Source organism: Asterias amurensis, chromosome 16 (assembly GCF_032118995.1).
Source record: "Asterias amurensis chromosome 16, ASM3211899v1".
Classification (NCBI taxonomy): Eukaryota; Metazoa; Echinodermata; class Asteroidea; order Forcipulatida; family Asteriidae; genus Asterias; species Asterias amurensis.
This window is the reverse complement of record NC_092663.1, coordinates 14,975,766-14,991,810: the sequence shown is the minus strand read 5'-3', so window position 1 is coordinate 14,991,810 and position 16,045 is coordinate 14,975,766. Positions and strand designations below refer to the sequence as shown.

The 16,045-nt window shown below is 37.8% G+C and overlaps 2 protein-coding genes across 5 annotated transcripts in view; one reads left to right on the top strand and one right to left on the bottom strand.

Annotated features, from left to right (window-relative positions):
- Positions 1-144: 144 nt before the first annotated feature.
- LOC139949109 (NADH dehydrogenase [ubiquinone] 1 alpha subcomplex subunit 10, mitochondrial-like) lies at positions 145-7,281 on the bottom strand. The gene is made up of 9 exons (XM_071947513.1): positions 7,011-7,281; positions 6,155-6,404; positions 5,743-5,874; positions 5,118-5,204; positions 4,278-4,399; positions 3,229-3,366; positions 2,674-2,759; positions 2,163-2,271; positions 145-1,538 (listed from the first exon to the last, which is right to left on the bottom strand). The coding sequence occupies exons 1-9, from the start codon at positions 7,137-7,139 to the stop codon at positions 1,464-1,466; spliced, it is 1,128 nt and encodes a 375-aa protein (XP_071803614.1). The 5' UTR covers positions 7,140-7,281; the 3' UTR covers positions 145-1,463.
- Positions 7,282-8,820: 1,539 nt separating this feature from the next.
- The window catches only part of LOC139948580 (cAMP-responsive element modulator-like), an 18,345-nt gene continuing 11,120 nt past the window's right edge, over positions 8,821-16,045 (top strand). For 2 of the 4 annotated variants that reach the window (XM_071946746.1, XM_071946744.1), the window contains exon 1: positions 8,821-8,965. The gene's annotated coding sequence lies outside the window, so the exon portion shown is untranslated. Of the gene's footprint in view, positions 8,966-8,985; positions 9,177-16,045 lie in introns of those variants that run through there. The other 2 variants (XM_071946747.1, XM_071946745.1) reach the window with 1 other exon arrangement.

Genomic DNA, 16,045 nt, shown 5'->3' with positions numbered 1-16,045 from the left:
CCGATTGAGCTCAAATTTTCACAGGTGTGTTATTTTATGAATATGTTGAGATTCACAAACTGTGAAGGCTAGTCTTTGACAATTACCAATAGTGTCCAGTGTCTTTAAAGGAAATAAATAAATAAATAAATAACCAGAAACTTCATTCTGATAATAACTCTTTTTTATTTTATTAAAATTTCCACAACAATGCCAAGCAACAATTACAACCCACACCCCCTTGTTTATCAGACTATTGCCAATTTTACAGAGAGATTCTTGAACCCATTATTTAAACTTTTGTATGCAGCCTTTACCCTCTTGCTGTCTTAGCATTCAATATCATCCACAAAGAGCAAGTTTGGATGAGCGACTAAAAACTTGACTTCACCGCGGTGCACCGACTAGACAGACCAGAAACCATAGAACACTGGGAGATTGACTGTATCAAACCATGCACTGGAGCATGGATGATATGGTCAATTCGAGAGCTACGCCACAATAGACCGATCCATTAGGCTCCGCCCACGACGCACATGTGAGCAAGAACACGTGAGCCTCTCCATTGCCTTTCTGCACAACTCTCCAGCGTGCGTCAAGCATACGCGCACGCATGTCGGACCTTATTTGTTGGATCTTCGTTGCGTTGTGATTAGTCAATACGCAATAGGGCGGAGCTTAATGGATCGGTCTTTTTCTGATCAAGTCAAGTTGCTCACCCAAACTTGATCTATGGTTGTTGTATGATAGATAAACTGTGCCAGCCGTCAGTGTGGTAAATGCATCTTCGCAGTACACACCATCGAGTCAACCCTCCTATTCTCTGACCATTTAATATATAGCCTACTGTGGTTTTGAATGGTTGATAAACTATAATATGATTTTGTGTACCGCATGCATCTACACAGTACACACATGTATTCAAGTTAGGTTCTGTACATAGTTGTGCGACCATACACAACACATTTACGATTCAGTTAAAGCGTTTTGCAAATTAATAATTTATGATAACCTCTAAAATTAGCTCATATAATTTTGATTTGAAGGTTTTTTGGCGAACCAGATTTTGTTGGAAAAAATGTCAAAACTATTGAACTTAAATTTTCAAAACTAAATTGAAATCTCTTGTATTCAAGCACACTGCATTAGAAACTGTCCACTCGCATTGCTTCTTATGAAACATGTTATTCTACATATGAATAAGGTTTAAGTACAAGCATTCTGATTGGACAATAGTTTGCATCTTTGAAACCTTTATGGACACTGAACATGACAAAGTTTAAGTTGGCCACTTTGAGAAAATCTTGACATGGCCCCTGCCCATGAGTACAAGGGTACGCAATTCTGCTCGACATAAAATTGGCCCCTGAAATGAAAACGGAGAAACCCAACAATATTCCAACAAAATCTGATTTCCTTCTTGAGAAATCGTGAACAGAAACAACTTCTTGGCGAGGAGTCTTCGTGAGAGAGAGATACAGAGATCACTTGAAGAGCAACTTCCATTTTGATTCCTCAGGCTTCAGGTTGTAGCCGGGTGCAAATTGCTTGTTGTGTATCTGGAGTTTTAAACAAAACAAAACATATGATTTGAGTTAAGAGCACTTTAATTAAGGAATAGTGTACCTTAGGTTTTTTTTTTGCAACCGTTTGATTGATATATAAACTGTTGATGTAAACAATAATATTAAAATTTACTTTCTTAAGGTTGCGTTTTTTTTTATAGATATAGCCGAAAATCAGAAGCAAATGTGTCCACACAAGAAAAAATCCCTCATAGGAATACAAAACCCGAGTAGGGATTGATATATAAATTGTTGATGTAAACAACAAAATAAAAATTTCATTTCAAAAGGTTGCATTTTTTTTAATAGATTTAGCCGAAAATCGGAAGCAAATGTGTCCATGCAGGAAGAATTATCTCTAATAGGAATACAATTCTGAGAAGCGATTACTCGTATTCTTACTTTGGGGGGTAAAATATATGTCTCTATAGTCTAAGGATTCAAATTTAAGTAGTAACTTGTGATCAGGCACGTCATTGTACCAGACAATATTCAAATCTAACACGCAAATGGCTTGTCGAGTGTCTCTGGCTACAGCTGAAGGTACTGGCAACATTATGGAGAAGCCACTACCCTAGCCTAAGCCAGAGCCGACATTTCAGTCCTGGCTTTACCTACCTCCTCAAACTCTCTGGTCATGTCGTAGGCTTCCTGAGCACCGAAGGTTATTTCTGGGATATACTTTTGAATTTCCATAGCGGTAGCCACTTTGTACTTATTGGTGATGCTACAACAAAAATATAGATATTTGATAGAGATATTTGATAAAAAATTACTCAATAATAATAATTGGGAAGGTAGTGCTGTCTGTTCTACCAGCCAGCTCCTAGTGGATGATACCAATGCCTACATCCTTACAGACTGTGAAGGGGGTAACCCTGTTTCAGCTCAAGAAGGCTGCTGTGGTGCTACAAGGGGTTTTTCAGACAGAATATCAACCTATCGTGAGAGACTGTCAGTGTTTTTTCTCATTTTGATTTTTTGTCTTGTGAACAATTTTCTGGCTCAACAAAGTTTTGAGCTACAACCAAGCCCCTGCACTCATGTGAATTCTTCAAACATTTTGAGCCCAAGTGCAAACACTCCTTGCTGGAGAATAGACTTTTTCTTGGCAGGAATTTCTACTTACAATCTGTAGAGTCTATCCAGTGTGGTGTCATCGTCCTTATTCCAGGGCAAATGCTCAAACTTCAACATGTCAATGTCTTCAATAACCTGACGATAATTGTACAAGAAAACGTTTCAAAAATACGATAACACACGTTTGTCAAAATGGGTCCCTATTACATAAAGTGGTCCCTATTACATAAAGTTGGTAAGCAGAAAACGGTACTTAGCAAAATAAATTCTGCTAAGCAGGTTACTGGTAACAGACAATGTTCAAAACATACTCATTTGGCTGTTTACCCAATTCTGCTAAGCAACATTTTTTCAGTGCTTAGCAGGGCCCAATTTCAAAGGTAAGCAGGGAATTTTTGCTAGTGTGCATGTGAAATCCACATAACTAGGCATTCTTCGCCTACTCAGCTAGTGCGGCAATTCGGCGCTTGCACAGTACGCGGAGAATGGTGATTGTAAGTGCAGAATTCAGTGGTTAGCAGAGCCATGAAATTAGGCCCCCCTGCAGTTATGCAAAATGTCCGACAGAAACTACTGGGCTGTCGGGGTGGTTTTAGCGTCTTACCTTATCTATGGCCATGGGCGCTTCCTTCCAGTCATACGTCAGGACCTCAGAGGTTTCACTGATCTCCGGTAAGAAACGTTTCTTGTAGCTGTCCTCGATGTACTGCAGGTAGTCATCTGGGATGGCAGTTTCAGTACTCTAAACCAATCATAACCAAAAGAATAAATTATTGTATAAAGCAGGTTTTTCCCTTTGGTGACAGGCCAGCAGGGCTGTTCTGTTAGTTATTAAACCTTTTTTTTTATTTTTCAAAAGGACGGCTTTTCGACACTGAACTGGCCAGCCGAACCACTAATTTTAACTGGTCGTTGGGTGTTTTTAGTAGGATTTGGCCTTTAAAGATTGATTTCGTCCATAAAAATTTGGCACAGCAAAACATTTGAACTGAACATGATCCATGCACACTGAATGCCAAATAAACAGTCATAATAATGTTAATGAGAAGCAAATGATGACTTTTGAGAAGCAACTTTGCTCTGATGATAAACATGAGCAATCATTCACTGTTCTTATTCTTAAAAATGTATAATTGATTTTAAAGGAACACGTTGCCTTGGATCGGACGAGTTGGTCTATAAAAAGCGTTTGTAACCGTTTTTAATAAAATGCATGGTTGGAAAGATGTTTTAAAAGAATACAATGATCCACACAAATTTGCCTTGAAATTGCGTGGTTTTCCATTTACTGTGCGAACTAACACGGTCGGCCATTTATGCGAGTAAACAATTTGACTCCCATAAATGGCCAACCGTGTTAGTCGATGAGGTAAAAGGAAAACCATGCACTTTGGAGGCATGTTTGTGTGGATCATTGTATTTTACTTTTAAAACATCTTTATACCCATATGCATTTTATAATAAACGGTTACAAACGCTTTTAAGACCAACTCGACCGATCCAAGGCAACGTGTTCCTTTAACAACTAGGAGGTCACCATTTTACTTTGTAGCAAATTTATGCCAGTATGTAATTTACAAGATTTTTACAAATCAGACGTAGTCCAGATTTGACTTCTTATGAATCAATTAAGAGAGTCTGAGATATCCTTACCCTTCCCCGCTCCTTGATCCTCTTCTGCAAAACATCCACAGGGGCGTCTAGGTATATGATAAGGTGTGGTTGGCGTAAACGATACAACGATATTCCTTTGATCTCTTCGTAGTAATCAGAACCTGGAATTCAATAATTGGATAAGTTACATTTTTGATTTCCAGAATAGACCTCAAATGCATTTTATGACATTTGAGTAGGGTATTTGATGTCATTCGAGTAGGGCGCCCTCGCCTAAAGGTCAAAAGGTAGTTGTTCATTGGCCTAACATGTGCGTTATGCGTACAAATCTGTGCGAGTGATTTACCTCTCTATGACGGGTGGATAATGTCAATGCAATAAGGATTATTGGCTTGGTAGGCCTACGGTCTCAATGAATATGTACTTGGTTGTTTTTAATCTAAAAACTTTTCGCAATTCATGTATAATCTGGGACCAATTTTTAAGAGTCGGTTAAGCAGAAAAATAGTGCTGAGAAATTGTATGCTAAGCAGAAATGATCAGGATACCAGACACAAACTGTACATGTGACACGGTAACTTGGCTGGTAAACTTATTTTGGTAAGCATACATTGGTTGTGCTTAGCTCCTTTTTGTCATGAGGCGGCTCTATAAAACTTGGCCCTGATATTTTGAGATATTATCTCCTTAAATGACACACTTCTGCCTGCCCGGAAACCCACGCAAGGTTCTGAAACTTTTGGGGGAATATTTAATAGGTACCCAGGATTCCAGGCACATTCTTATAACATGTGATGGAAACAAATTATTGGCAAATATGCACACTGTCTACTGCCAAAAGAAACTGCAAAGCACAAACTTTGAAAACTGATTTCTTACAATGCTTCTTAAAGTACTTCATCTTTTGCATCGCCTCCAAGAAGACAAAGTCACTGTACACTGACCTCTCCATAACAACACCTTGACCTGAAAGAAAAGGTCAAAAGTTCAAAGGTCAAACTCTGCACTTGGAAGGGCTGGCCTTTTCCCTTGATCTGACCATGCCTTGGTTCATTTGTATTAAAAAGGGTAAATTGATTTAAACTTTTGACACAAATTGTAATATTAGGCTTTTTAACTTGGGGTTGTTAGGCATGCAGTTTTGGCTGGTAAAACGTTTCGTGCAAAGCAAAAACAGTTGCCTCTTTAGGCAAATATTAATAGTGTGTCGAGTACCAATACAGTCACAACACTAACATTGTAGAACAATTTCCTTCTTAACATTTATCAGGCATCATCAGGCTTGTATTCTAAGTTCGCACAATCTTTGTCTGTTCGTTGACGATTTGTTCAATGCCTTGACACTTTTGTAAAAGGATCTTTATTCATTTTATTAGTATTATTATTATTATTAATACCAAATTGGCGATTGCTATTGGCGTGCTGTGGGATATTTTGAGGCCTGGGTCTCCTTCAATGGTTGAGAGACAACAAATCCAGTAGAAATTTGTTGTGAGAGCAGTACCTGTTTCTAGAAGGTGCTGAAGTACATCCGCGTATTGTCTGAACCTCATTGCATACATCATCAACTGGAAACGGAAAGAGTGGCCATCTTTGGCGAATGGGTCCTCGTAGAATTTTTCAATGGACACATCGCCTGAAATATAACAGAAACACAGACTTATCATAGATTGATTTAATCATAAACAAGAATTTGAAGGTACAAATGATTTATATTTTATAACAAAACAACAAAAATGACAATTGAATTTAGAATGTGATTGCATAATTAGTAATAAAAGCCACTATTGGTTAAGATGAACACTGGCACATTACCGTGAAATTATCTGTAAAACAGACAGTCTAGGCTGTCTAGGCTTGCTATAGTGTGAGAAAATTTGTAACGTAAAATTACCTAAACTAAAAAAATTCCTTACCGATGTATTTCTTATCATATTTCTTTCCTGGACCAAGTTCCAGCTCGTCCAGATAGTGGATGTGGGCCTCAGGCATGTGCTTCATGCCGAGCCTTGCGGCAAGATCTTGACTGAACGTAGATTTCCCACACCCAATGTTACCTTCGACAACGATGATCTTGCTGCGTTCGTCGAACTTGTGCATGAATTTGTGACCCGTGAAGAAGGTGAGGAGATTGTCAGTCGAAGAAAACATACCACGATGTGAAGGCTTGACGATGTTAGATTAGAATGAAATGGAAGAAAATATAATCATCATCTTGATCTTGCATTGTATACGTGCCAATGATTATGAAAAAAAGTTGTTACAAAATATCTGTCATGATTGTGTCAATTGTCATATTCTAATTTATAAACACTACTTCGAAACTATATAACATAAAGCTCTCGGGGAGCCTTGGCTGTAGTTTCTGTAGAAGTATAATAATAACACTACAAAGGGAAAAGTTTCCGTATGGCGCCACCACTTTTTTATGCGATATGAAATAATATAGTACTAATAAACCTCAATGAATGAGATATCCCTTTTTGTAAAAATGAGTGAAAAAGTGGTGGCGCCATACGGAAAGTTATCCCTACAAAGAAATATGTTTTTTAATGATAAAATTAACCCCCCAAAATCAAAGTAAAATTTTTAAAAATGTAGAAAGTAACTGGTGAAAAGCCGAGTGATCAGATAAAAGTTAATACTAGTATTGAATATCCATTGGGCATTCTACCAAATTCTATTTATCATCATAAAATAGGTGGTACAGTTAAAATACAATCAACAAATCAGTAATAAAGTTGCACTGTTTTAAAAAAATCTTTAGATTACCTGTACAAAAACCAGGGGCGCCATTTTGGAAGCCAGTCCACCGGCAACTTTGGCAACTCCACCGAATTTTGCTGCCGAGAATTTCACCTGGGCACCTCGGAGTCCCACTCTGCAGATGTGGAATACCATGACTGCTTTCTTTAATTTGCTCACCGAGAGTTTTGAATCATCAAAATAACAATAAATTTATAGTTTTCCAAGAAAGTAAGTTGTCATTTCTAACTTGTCCAGGCAGAAAGCCGACGAGTCGAGTGCAGAGACCTCTCTCAGGTTTTTTTACAGTAACTGTTAACAGCGCCCTCAAGTGGTTTTATTTCGTTATGGCTATTTGTTTAGGGGTGTGACCTAAGGGAGGGGGGGGGGGGGGGGGCATTTCGATTTCGGACCCTAACAAATAATGTAGCACATAATCTCAGCTTGTCAGCAACCCAACTTCCATTCGGTGTTTGTGTTTTTGTTTTTCCCGAAAGAGTAAAGATAAAGAGCATTGTAAACAAGGTTTCAATTCTGTTGAAAATAACCCAAAACACACAAATAATAGGCCACTACAACAATCTCCCCTCTAAAAAAACCCGGATCAAAATAAAAATGATACAGATAATAAAGGAAAATTAATCACTTGAAAGTAATGTGCTCTTATTTTAAGAGTCTGTCATACATATATTTACTTTTGTATAGTTGATTTTTTTTATATTATATTTATTTGTTTGTATGACAATGCTAAACATAATTTTGCAGGAAATGGCACATAATATAGCTGTTTTGAATTCCAAAAGTGCATACACCATCATTTTTGTATAATATGTTTAAGGGTGACGTTTGAATGAAAATATATTTGCAGCTTTAAACTTTGCAATCTGGAAAACAATACTTCAGAGAAATCCTAAATTGTTATTTCCTTGTTGTCATTTTTAAAGTTACATACCACGTGTGATCAGTACTGCGTGTGATAACAGCTTTAACGGCAAACCAAGTTCATACACGGAAGTTAAATAAACAAACAAATCAGATAACATGACAACATTATTGTATGCCTATGAAGCAAAAGGTTTTGTCCCTAAGGTGAGACAAAACATCATCCTGGAATATGCCATCACTTTTCTTTTATAACTCTGACAGAGCATTTCGTTCGATGCCCCAGCAGTCGGGTTTGCTGTTACCGCCAAAAGAAAGTGCATAAAACTATACAAGTTGAACAAAATTATCATATCCTAACCCCACTTTTGTTAAAAAACAACTCAACTGTAAGGTGTCAAAATTCCTTTGACAAAAATGCTCTATTATTGAAACTATTTGTAAAGATAGTTCGGTTTCAATTTCAGCATGATGCATGCAGCCCCCGGTTTCAATTAGTGAACATTACAAAGTGAACTAGAATCAATGGTCGATCGTCATCATAAACTCATAATCATATTGATAGGTGATTTTCCTAAAAACTAGTTCCAGTTTTTCAGCCTGATCGCTAGACGACCAATCGAAATACGTCAAAATGACGTCAGAGATCAATTCAATCGATCATTGGAAGATATAAATTGCCACGCGCTATGAATATTCATAAGGCGTGCTATCAGTTTTCTTTTCATTTTGCTTACTTAGTACTTCACGAATGCATTTCTTTTACAGCCAAAACGATGAATTGGCGTTTGCCCTGATTGGTAGGTATCTAAGTGAAAAAGCACGCGACATTTCAGAAGAGATGAGCGATTTAAAAAGAACTCATGAATATTCAGTGCAGTGATGCGGATGGATAATGAATGCATGAAAAGGATTGTGGACGATGATGATGATGACGAAGTCAGAGTGGCGGCCATATGCTTTTGTTGTTTGCCCGCTGTGTGTCTGCTACTTTGGCTGTGTTGTGTGACGATACATCGCGTATTTTGACGTGTGTCTACGTAGCAGTCGGGGCGTCCATTCCGATCGCGTCACCGGTGTGACGAGAAATACGTAACCCGGTAAGTACTCGCTCATCTGATCGCTCATTCACCGGACTGGGTACCAAAACAACAAAGCGTGACTATCCACCAAGTCTTCCAGGGATCCATGCTTGTTATTTTGGCCCATTTCGTCCACTAATGGAGGGGCTTTCAGGCCGACATGGGACGGGTGTTCGAGAGAGTTCAGCCGATACGACTGGCCGTAGACGGGGTCTTGTCGTTGAAAATCGTGAGATCACGTTTTTGTCCAATTTCGAAATGTGTCATTGACTTTATTAGGGACTTTTAAAATTGGCTTGATGTTGAGTTTGCTTTCCATGTTGATTATTGTAAACGTCAAATGTTTTATATTTTTCTTTACAATTTGCTTTCTGAAAAAATGATCCTTTATTTATATGATCTGAAATTTTGTATGGTTACTGCATAGGCATTTTTTGTTTGTTGTTTTGTTCCTGCCTGGCTTGGAGTTTGGTTAGTTAGTTTTGTTGTAAAACCAAATACCTGCACCCCAGCCCACAGTCCACAATATCATCAGGCCCCTGGATCATTTCCAGGCTGAAAAGGGGGCATGGCCCTCAGTCAGAAGACTCTGCTTGGCATACCTTAAAATGACCAGAACATGGTTTTTCTGTGTCTTCAAAAAAAAAGGCTAAATAAATTGCAAAATAATAATTATTAGGTTAGTAGATTACACATGGTGCGATGGTCAACTGTAATAATGGTGCAGTGGATAATTTAAAGGGGAGTGAAACTTTTAATGGGGGGGGGGGAGAGTTTAGCACCATAAATTGTGACAATACGCTGGACTCCTTCTGCTCTGCTTCTTGGCTATACGCCCAGCATTTTTTAGAATAGAAACCATGTTTTTGCCCCACTTTTTTGTCATTGACAGTACAGTAGCTTATTTGTGGAGAGCACATTCACTCAATTTCCGTGAAACTTATGGAGCTGGCATTTGCTCAATAAACATGTTGGCGTACGTGCTGATGTTTACCGGAGCACATTTATCAAGTGCATTGACTTGCTGGAGCGGCTGCACTACTTAAATTATTTTTGGTGTCGCTGCAGCGCGCTGTCGCACAGCTTGTTGCTGATTTACGTTCCACTTTGGTGGCACTGTGACATGAGAAAAGAAATCCGCATTGACCAAAGACTGGTCGCCCTTGCACATCCGCAAACATCATGGCATTGACAATGTTATTGTTAATTGAGTGATTGCCAGCTCCAAAATATTTAACAAAGTTTCACCAAAATGAGCACGCTCATTTTCAAGGATCTCTACAAGTGGTCGGTGAAGTGACAACTGGGGGAAAATCTTGGCATCAAAATGTGGGTATTGGCAAAGTATTGGCACTATTTTGGGGGCAAGGGAGGTGGCAGCCACATTTCTACACTGCGGAGAGCTCCAGGGAACACTTCGCAGAGGTCATAAGAAACTTTAAATTATATTTAATAATAATTGCAGCTGCTGCCTTGGAATACTTTGTGTTGGCTGCCACCATTTCTTACTTCATGCTGCCAAAATGCTTCCCTCTCCCACTAGCCCCGCCCCCCACTCCTTCCAGTTGCAATAGTCACACATGAGTCAGCTTCATGTACGTCAGTTACATGTAGTTTTGGTATAGTGATAAGCCATGTACTGTTGGACACGTACCCTGGACACTTCGTACCTGTGCAAGGTACGAAGTGTACCTTTGCAAGGTACGAAGTGACTTTGGACACTTCGTACCTTCTTACAAGTCACTTTGTACCGTCTTACTACAAGGATTTCTGCATCGTTTATGATTATTTTTTTGCTTTGTGATCAGATGATTATGAAATATTGGTTGAGGGTACGGAGTGACTCGGCTGATAGTCACTTCGTACCTCGCCCGGGGTACAAAGTGACCAATTTGGGTTCGGTACGACGTCCCAAAGGTACCAAGTGTCAAGGGTACAAAGTGGCAAAGGTACAAAGTGTCCGACATCCCACTAATAAAGCACTCAAACTCGTGTAACCGCCGCCGCCGCCGCCCCCCCCCCCCCCCCCCATTTGCCAAAAGCGATTCAACAATTAATATGCCAAAACATTAATCTGTTTACAAACAAACGATGGTGCACGAAAGGGTCAATGAAATCAGCACCCTTTAGTTTTTGGATGGAACGAAAAAGCTGAGTAAAAACATCACTGCGTGCGCGTGTCTTTGGTACTGCAGCAGTGTTACTGCAAGGCATATTAGTAAAATTACTAGCATTCGGCTTCTTGGGTCTCAAAATAGCTGTACAGGATGCACATTGTGACTATTGAATCCAACAGGCCGACCCAAAGAGAAACGGGTGTAATTTCAAAACGTTGTAGGCCTACGCTTTGTTTGTTTTGAAAGTTGTATCTTCCAGTCAAAATGACAAAGATCTGCTTGGATGTTATATAAAAGGAATAATGAATGTTTTTCATTCGTGCAATAGTGAAAATATTTTCATTCGTTGAAAGCTGGAATGTGCCATTCAACTCGGCTCCGCCTTGTTGAATAGAACATTCCATCTTTCAACTCATGAACATATTCGCACCATTGCACTCATAAACATTCATTATGTGTATACTAATTTACTTCAGAACATAATTTTAAGGTAAAATTATGTTTAAATTATGGTGTCGTCCTAAACATTGTGTACACATTCACAATATGAAGCATAAACGTTTTGTAACAAACTCACGGTTTATCATTTGGACTGGAAAAACTTTAAAGCCCACAATGTAGTTGCAAAAAAAATGTAAAATGTTGCAGGTTTATTGTACAATGTTGGATTACATTGAACTATATTTGTACATACTGTACAAAAATCTTTCACATGCAGGAAGTGTTTGAGTGCACTGTGTGTGTGTGTGTGTTCAGGACGAGGAACTACTTTCTTGATGTTCAACAAAATTCTAGTTTAGATCTCTGTGCACACTGAGTACTTGGGTTCAATTCTGCACTGCATTGAAAAGCTTTTGAAACCCATTTTTATTGACGTTTGGAAAAATTTTAAGTTCACATGCGGTGGCATTTCGAGTCTGAATGCCACCTTTTCAGTGCTTTTTGGAATAATCTTTTGCAGAATAAGAAGCCTCTCTCCGGAAAGATCCATGCAATTCATACTTGTAGATATCCGATACACCTTCTCCGGATATCTCATTGATGACCGTGTGAATGGCTTTTTCTTGTGTCCTTCTCCAACTGTCTCTTCACGTTTCTAACCGATACCGTAGCATTGTTTGTTCTCAAGTAAGATGTGTTTTTAAAAATAGCTCCGTATGCCTACAAATTGGCCGACAGAGTTTTCTGTAAAAGAATTGATTAAAGAATTGCTGGCTCAGAAGTTTTCAGTGAAGGGCTTTGAGAAGACTAGGTTTATAACTTTGTATTAAAAAACCTTAACTAAACAAGGAGAATAAGAACAAGAAAAACATCTAAACCCACACCTCTCCTCTAATCGCCAAAAACATGTGTTCATTATGTAGTTGCTATATCTGACCTTTTGTTGTGCAGAGCAACTTTTAGCTTGCATTTAAAACATCATTAGTTGACAAATGTTGCTAATTGGTCTTTCAAGTTTAGAAGGAAGGTCAAACACTGAAGAAGCCATTTGTATGTCCTCAATTATTTGCTGAAATTGTCATTAAATAGAAATATTTTAATTAGGGTCATTGCGCTGTAATGAGCACTGTATATTCTTGGAATTGGAACTGCAACTGATCTCCTGGGATTTCATGTAGCAATTTATAGACATTGTTAAATGTCATTATTATTCAGTTTACAAAAACACAGTAAACTTTCATTAAACGGGGGCGTCATTGTAGAACATCCTTTGTAAATGATCACATTTTCTAAATATTTACCAAAATAAGGCTCCAGAGACCAGACTACTTGTTGTACACCACCCATCCATCTTTATACGGTGTAGTATCTTGAAGTTGTCACAGGCTATATGCCTATTTTTGAGCTGGTTGGTTAATCATATCCAGTGTTGTAAAAAAAAACCAGTAAAACCGCAAAATGATTTTGTTACGATCTAAGTCAAACGGTGAGCTTCATGCGTAAAATCAGTACAGTGAGTGTAAAAGTTCTAAAATACAAATATTCAAAGTGAGTTTTAACATTATGAATGCAAACTTAATGCAAATTCTTGATTATAAGCCATTACTTACACCCCTCCCCCTCTCAAGTCTTTGTGAGACCCTCCAGTATCCCCCAAAATCCTCCACTCTATTTGTAAATCGGCCCTTGGGCTGTCAGTTTTAAATGTTTTACATAAACCATAATAATAATTATGGTGTAACTCAGCACCCAAATGTTTTGTCTTGAAGAAGTTTGTTCTAATGATTGATAGCTGATTGTTATTCAGCGTAATGTCTGTGTGCAGTAGCATTACATACAATCCTTAAATGTCAAACAACTTCCTGAATCGGATTCTAGAAGAATTGAGGCCGTACAGGTTAAAGGTGATACTTCTTGTATAAGGACGAGTAACCCATTCTAACTAGGATGGGTTGAATGCGTCCTAACGTATTTGGATAGGCAATTTAACTCATCCTAAGTCCTAAGATTAATCCAAAGTTAGGAAGAGTTTGGTGAAATCGACGGCTGGAAGGCCCATCATCAGTTTTGGTTTGAGTCAAAATTAATCCCACAAAGATAAAAAATCAGTGTACATGAAACTGTGAGTTTGCAAATCGTAGTCCCTTGCACTCTCCATCCGGCATTTCCCCTTTAAACAGGAAGGATGCTTTGAAATTAGTCATTTCACGAAAAGTGTCACTCAGTGAAAAGTACTGAATGAGCATACTGTATAATTTCACAAGTCACCGTACCTTTTTTGTTCGCTACTTCTGCGTGATGAACACAGAGTTTAAAAAAGTTGTCGGGGAAAGTATCGTTGTTAAACTATGGGTCATGAATCATTTTTGTGAAAATATACTATCCAGGGTTGATGTTAAATAAACTTCAAGTGCACGTTGATTGTAAGCGTCATGAAATATCTGTTTTAAATTAACATTCACAGAGAAGGTCACACCCATAGTCTTTGTATAGATGAGTAAAGGTTATAGGTACGGTAACATAGTTTCATTTGACATAAGTTCATGATGAAACACACAGTGCATCAGGGTTCAAATCAAATTGACTTCTTTGTTTTCTAATTTCTGTGGCAACTTTTTTATCTCTTTTTTGAAAGGTCAGCAAATCTCTTCAGCTCGAGTTACACTTTCATGAAATTAAAACTCCATGAAACGGAGAGAGCAAATTCACTTGGGTATTTTTTTATTTTGATGTGTTAGTTGTAATATTCTACTCTATTTCTCTGACATTTTTACACAAAATAGTTCCCGTGAATTCCCGACACGTACATGTTCTATGTAACTTACAGACTTCTTTTTTTGTGTGTTAATGTATGAGTCTCGTTGACGTCATAACCTTCAGGGATTGCGTGCACATGCTCACAGGAAGTACTTATTAAACCCTCCCAGACTCCTGGAAACTTTACAAAATCCCTCGGCTCTTCTCAAACTGCTAGGGTCAGTGAGAAAAGACGAGTGTGCGTTCGCCGGGTCGTTTTCCTCACGGACAATAATCCAATTATAAAACCAGTTCAAGGATATCTAGTGAAAGATCGGATAATTTTTTTTTTTTTTTCGAATGAAATTTGCTGTAAATTAGTTGGAAGTCATACACACTAATGAGTGAAAATATCTGTTATTTTGCATCTTTCAAGATCCGAAAGGGTATACAGTCAAATTAGTTTAGAGATATTAATGGAAAAATTTGACAACATTTAAAATTTTGTTTTTTCCATCAAAATTTATACAGAAATTAGTTGGAATCCATGCATAAATATTGAGTGAAATATTCTGTTAAATTTAAAAACTTCAAAAACACAAATACACTTGTGATGAGGAATAAAAGGCAGTGGACACTATTTGTAATTACTCAGAATAATTATTAGCATTAAGACCTTACTTGGTAACGAGTAGTGGGGAGCTGTTGATAGTATAAAACATTGTGAGAAATGACTCCCTCTGAAGTAATGTAGTTTTTGAGAAAGAAGTAATTTTCAACGAATTTGATTTCTAGATTTCTGATTTGAGGTCTCAAAATCAAGCATCTGAAAGCACATAACTTTGTGTGACAAGGGTGTTTTTTCTTTCATTCCTATCATGCAACTTCAACAACAAATTTTCACAGGTTTGTTATTTATGCGGATATTGTCTTTGACAATTACCAAAATGTCCAGTGTCTTTAAGAAGGATAATTTCAATCCAGAAAACGTTAATTTTACAAAATCACAAAATAATATACACTTGGGAAGTGTATTGGATTACCACCTGAAAATGTTAATTGTTTGCACTTTCAACTTGTGTAAGAAAATTATTGTTCAATGATTGTGCACCACAAGTTGAATAGAATTAGAATTATTTATTCAGCCAACAAATTTGCAGTTACGAAAGTCATTCAACACTATTAATATTTTAGACGTAAAGGATTATGCAACAATTGCTTTTCATTGATTGTACTAAACATCTAATGGATTCAGCTCATTAGGCGCAGTGTGTGGCTTTATTTTTGTTGATCGATTGTTGACAGACTATTGAAGATTTAGTATTTTTGTAACGTTTTAATCCCACATCTCCCCAAAAGATCAGTAAATTTAAATGTGAAAGAAATTGTTTAGCCCTTTATAATTTATAGTTTGGGTCCATTGGAAGGGTTTAGTTCTGGGACGAGGTTTCTAATGGTGAATTCAATCCCTTGGCAAAGTCGCTGACGGCAATTAAATCTTAAGGGCCAATTAGCATTATCTTTCAGCCGTGAATCTATTATTAGTGTAGGGGTAAACAGTTACACAACAATTAAAGACACTGGACACTATTGGTAATTGTCAAAGACCAGTCTTCTCACTTGGTGTATCTCAACATAAGCATAAAATCACAAGCCTGTTAAAAACACCCTTGTCACACGAAGTTGTGTGCTTTCAGATGCTTGATTTCGAGACCTCAAATTTTAAATCTGAGGTCTCGAAATCAAATTTGTGGAAAATTACTTCTTTCTCGAAAACTACGTCACTTCAGAGGGAGTCGTTTCT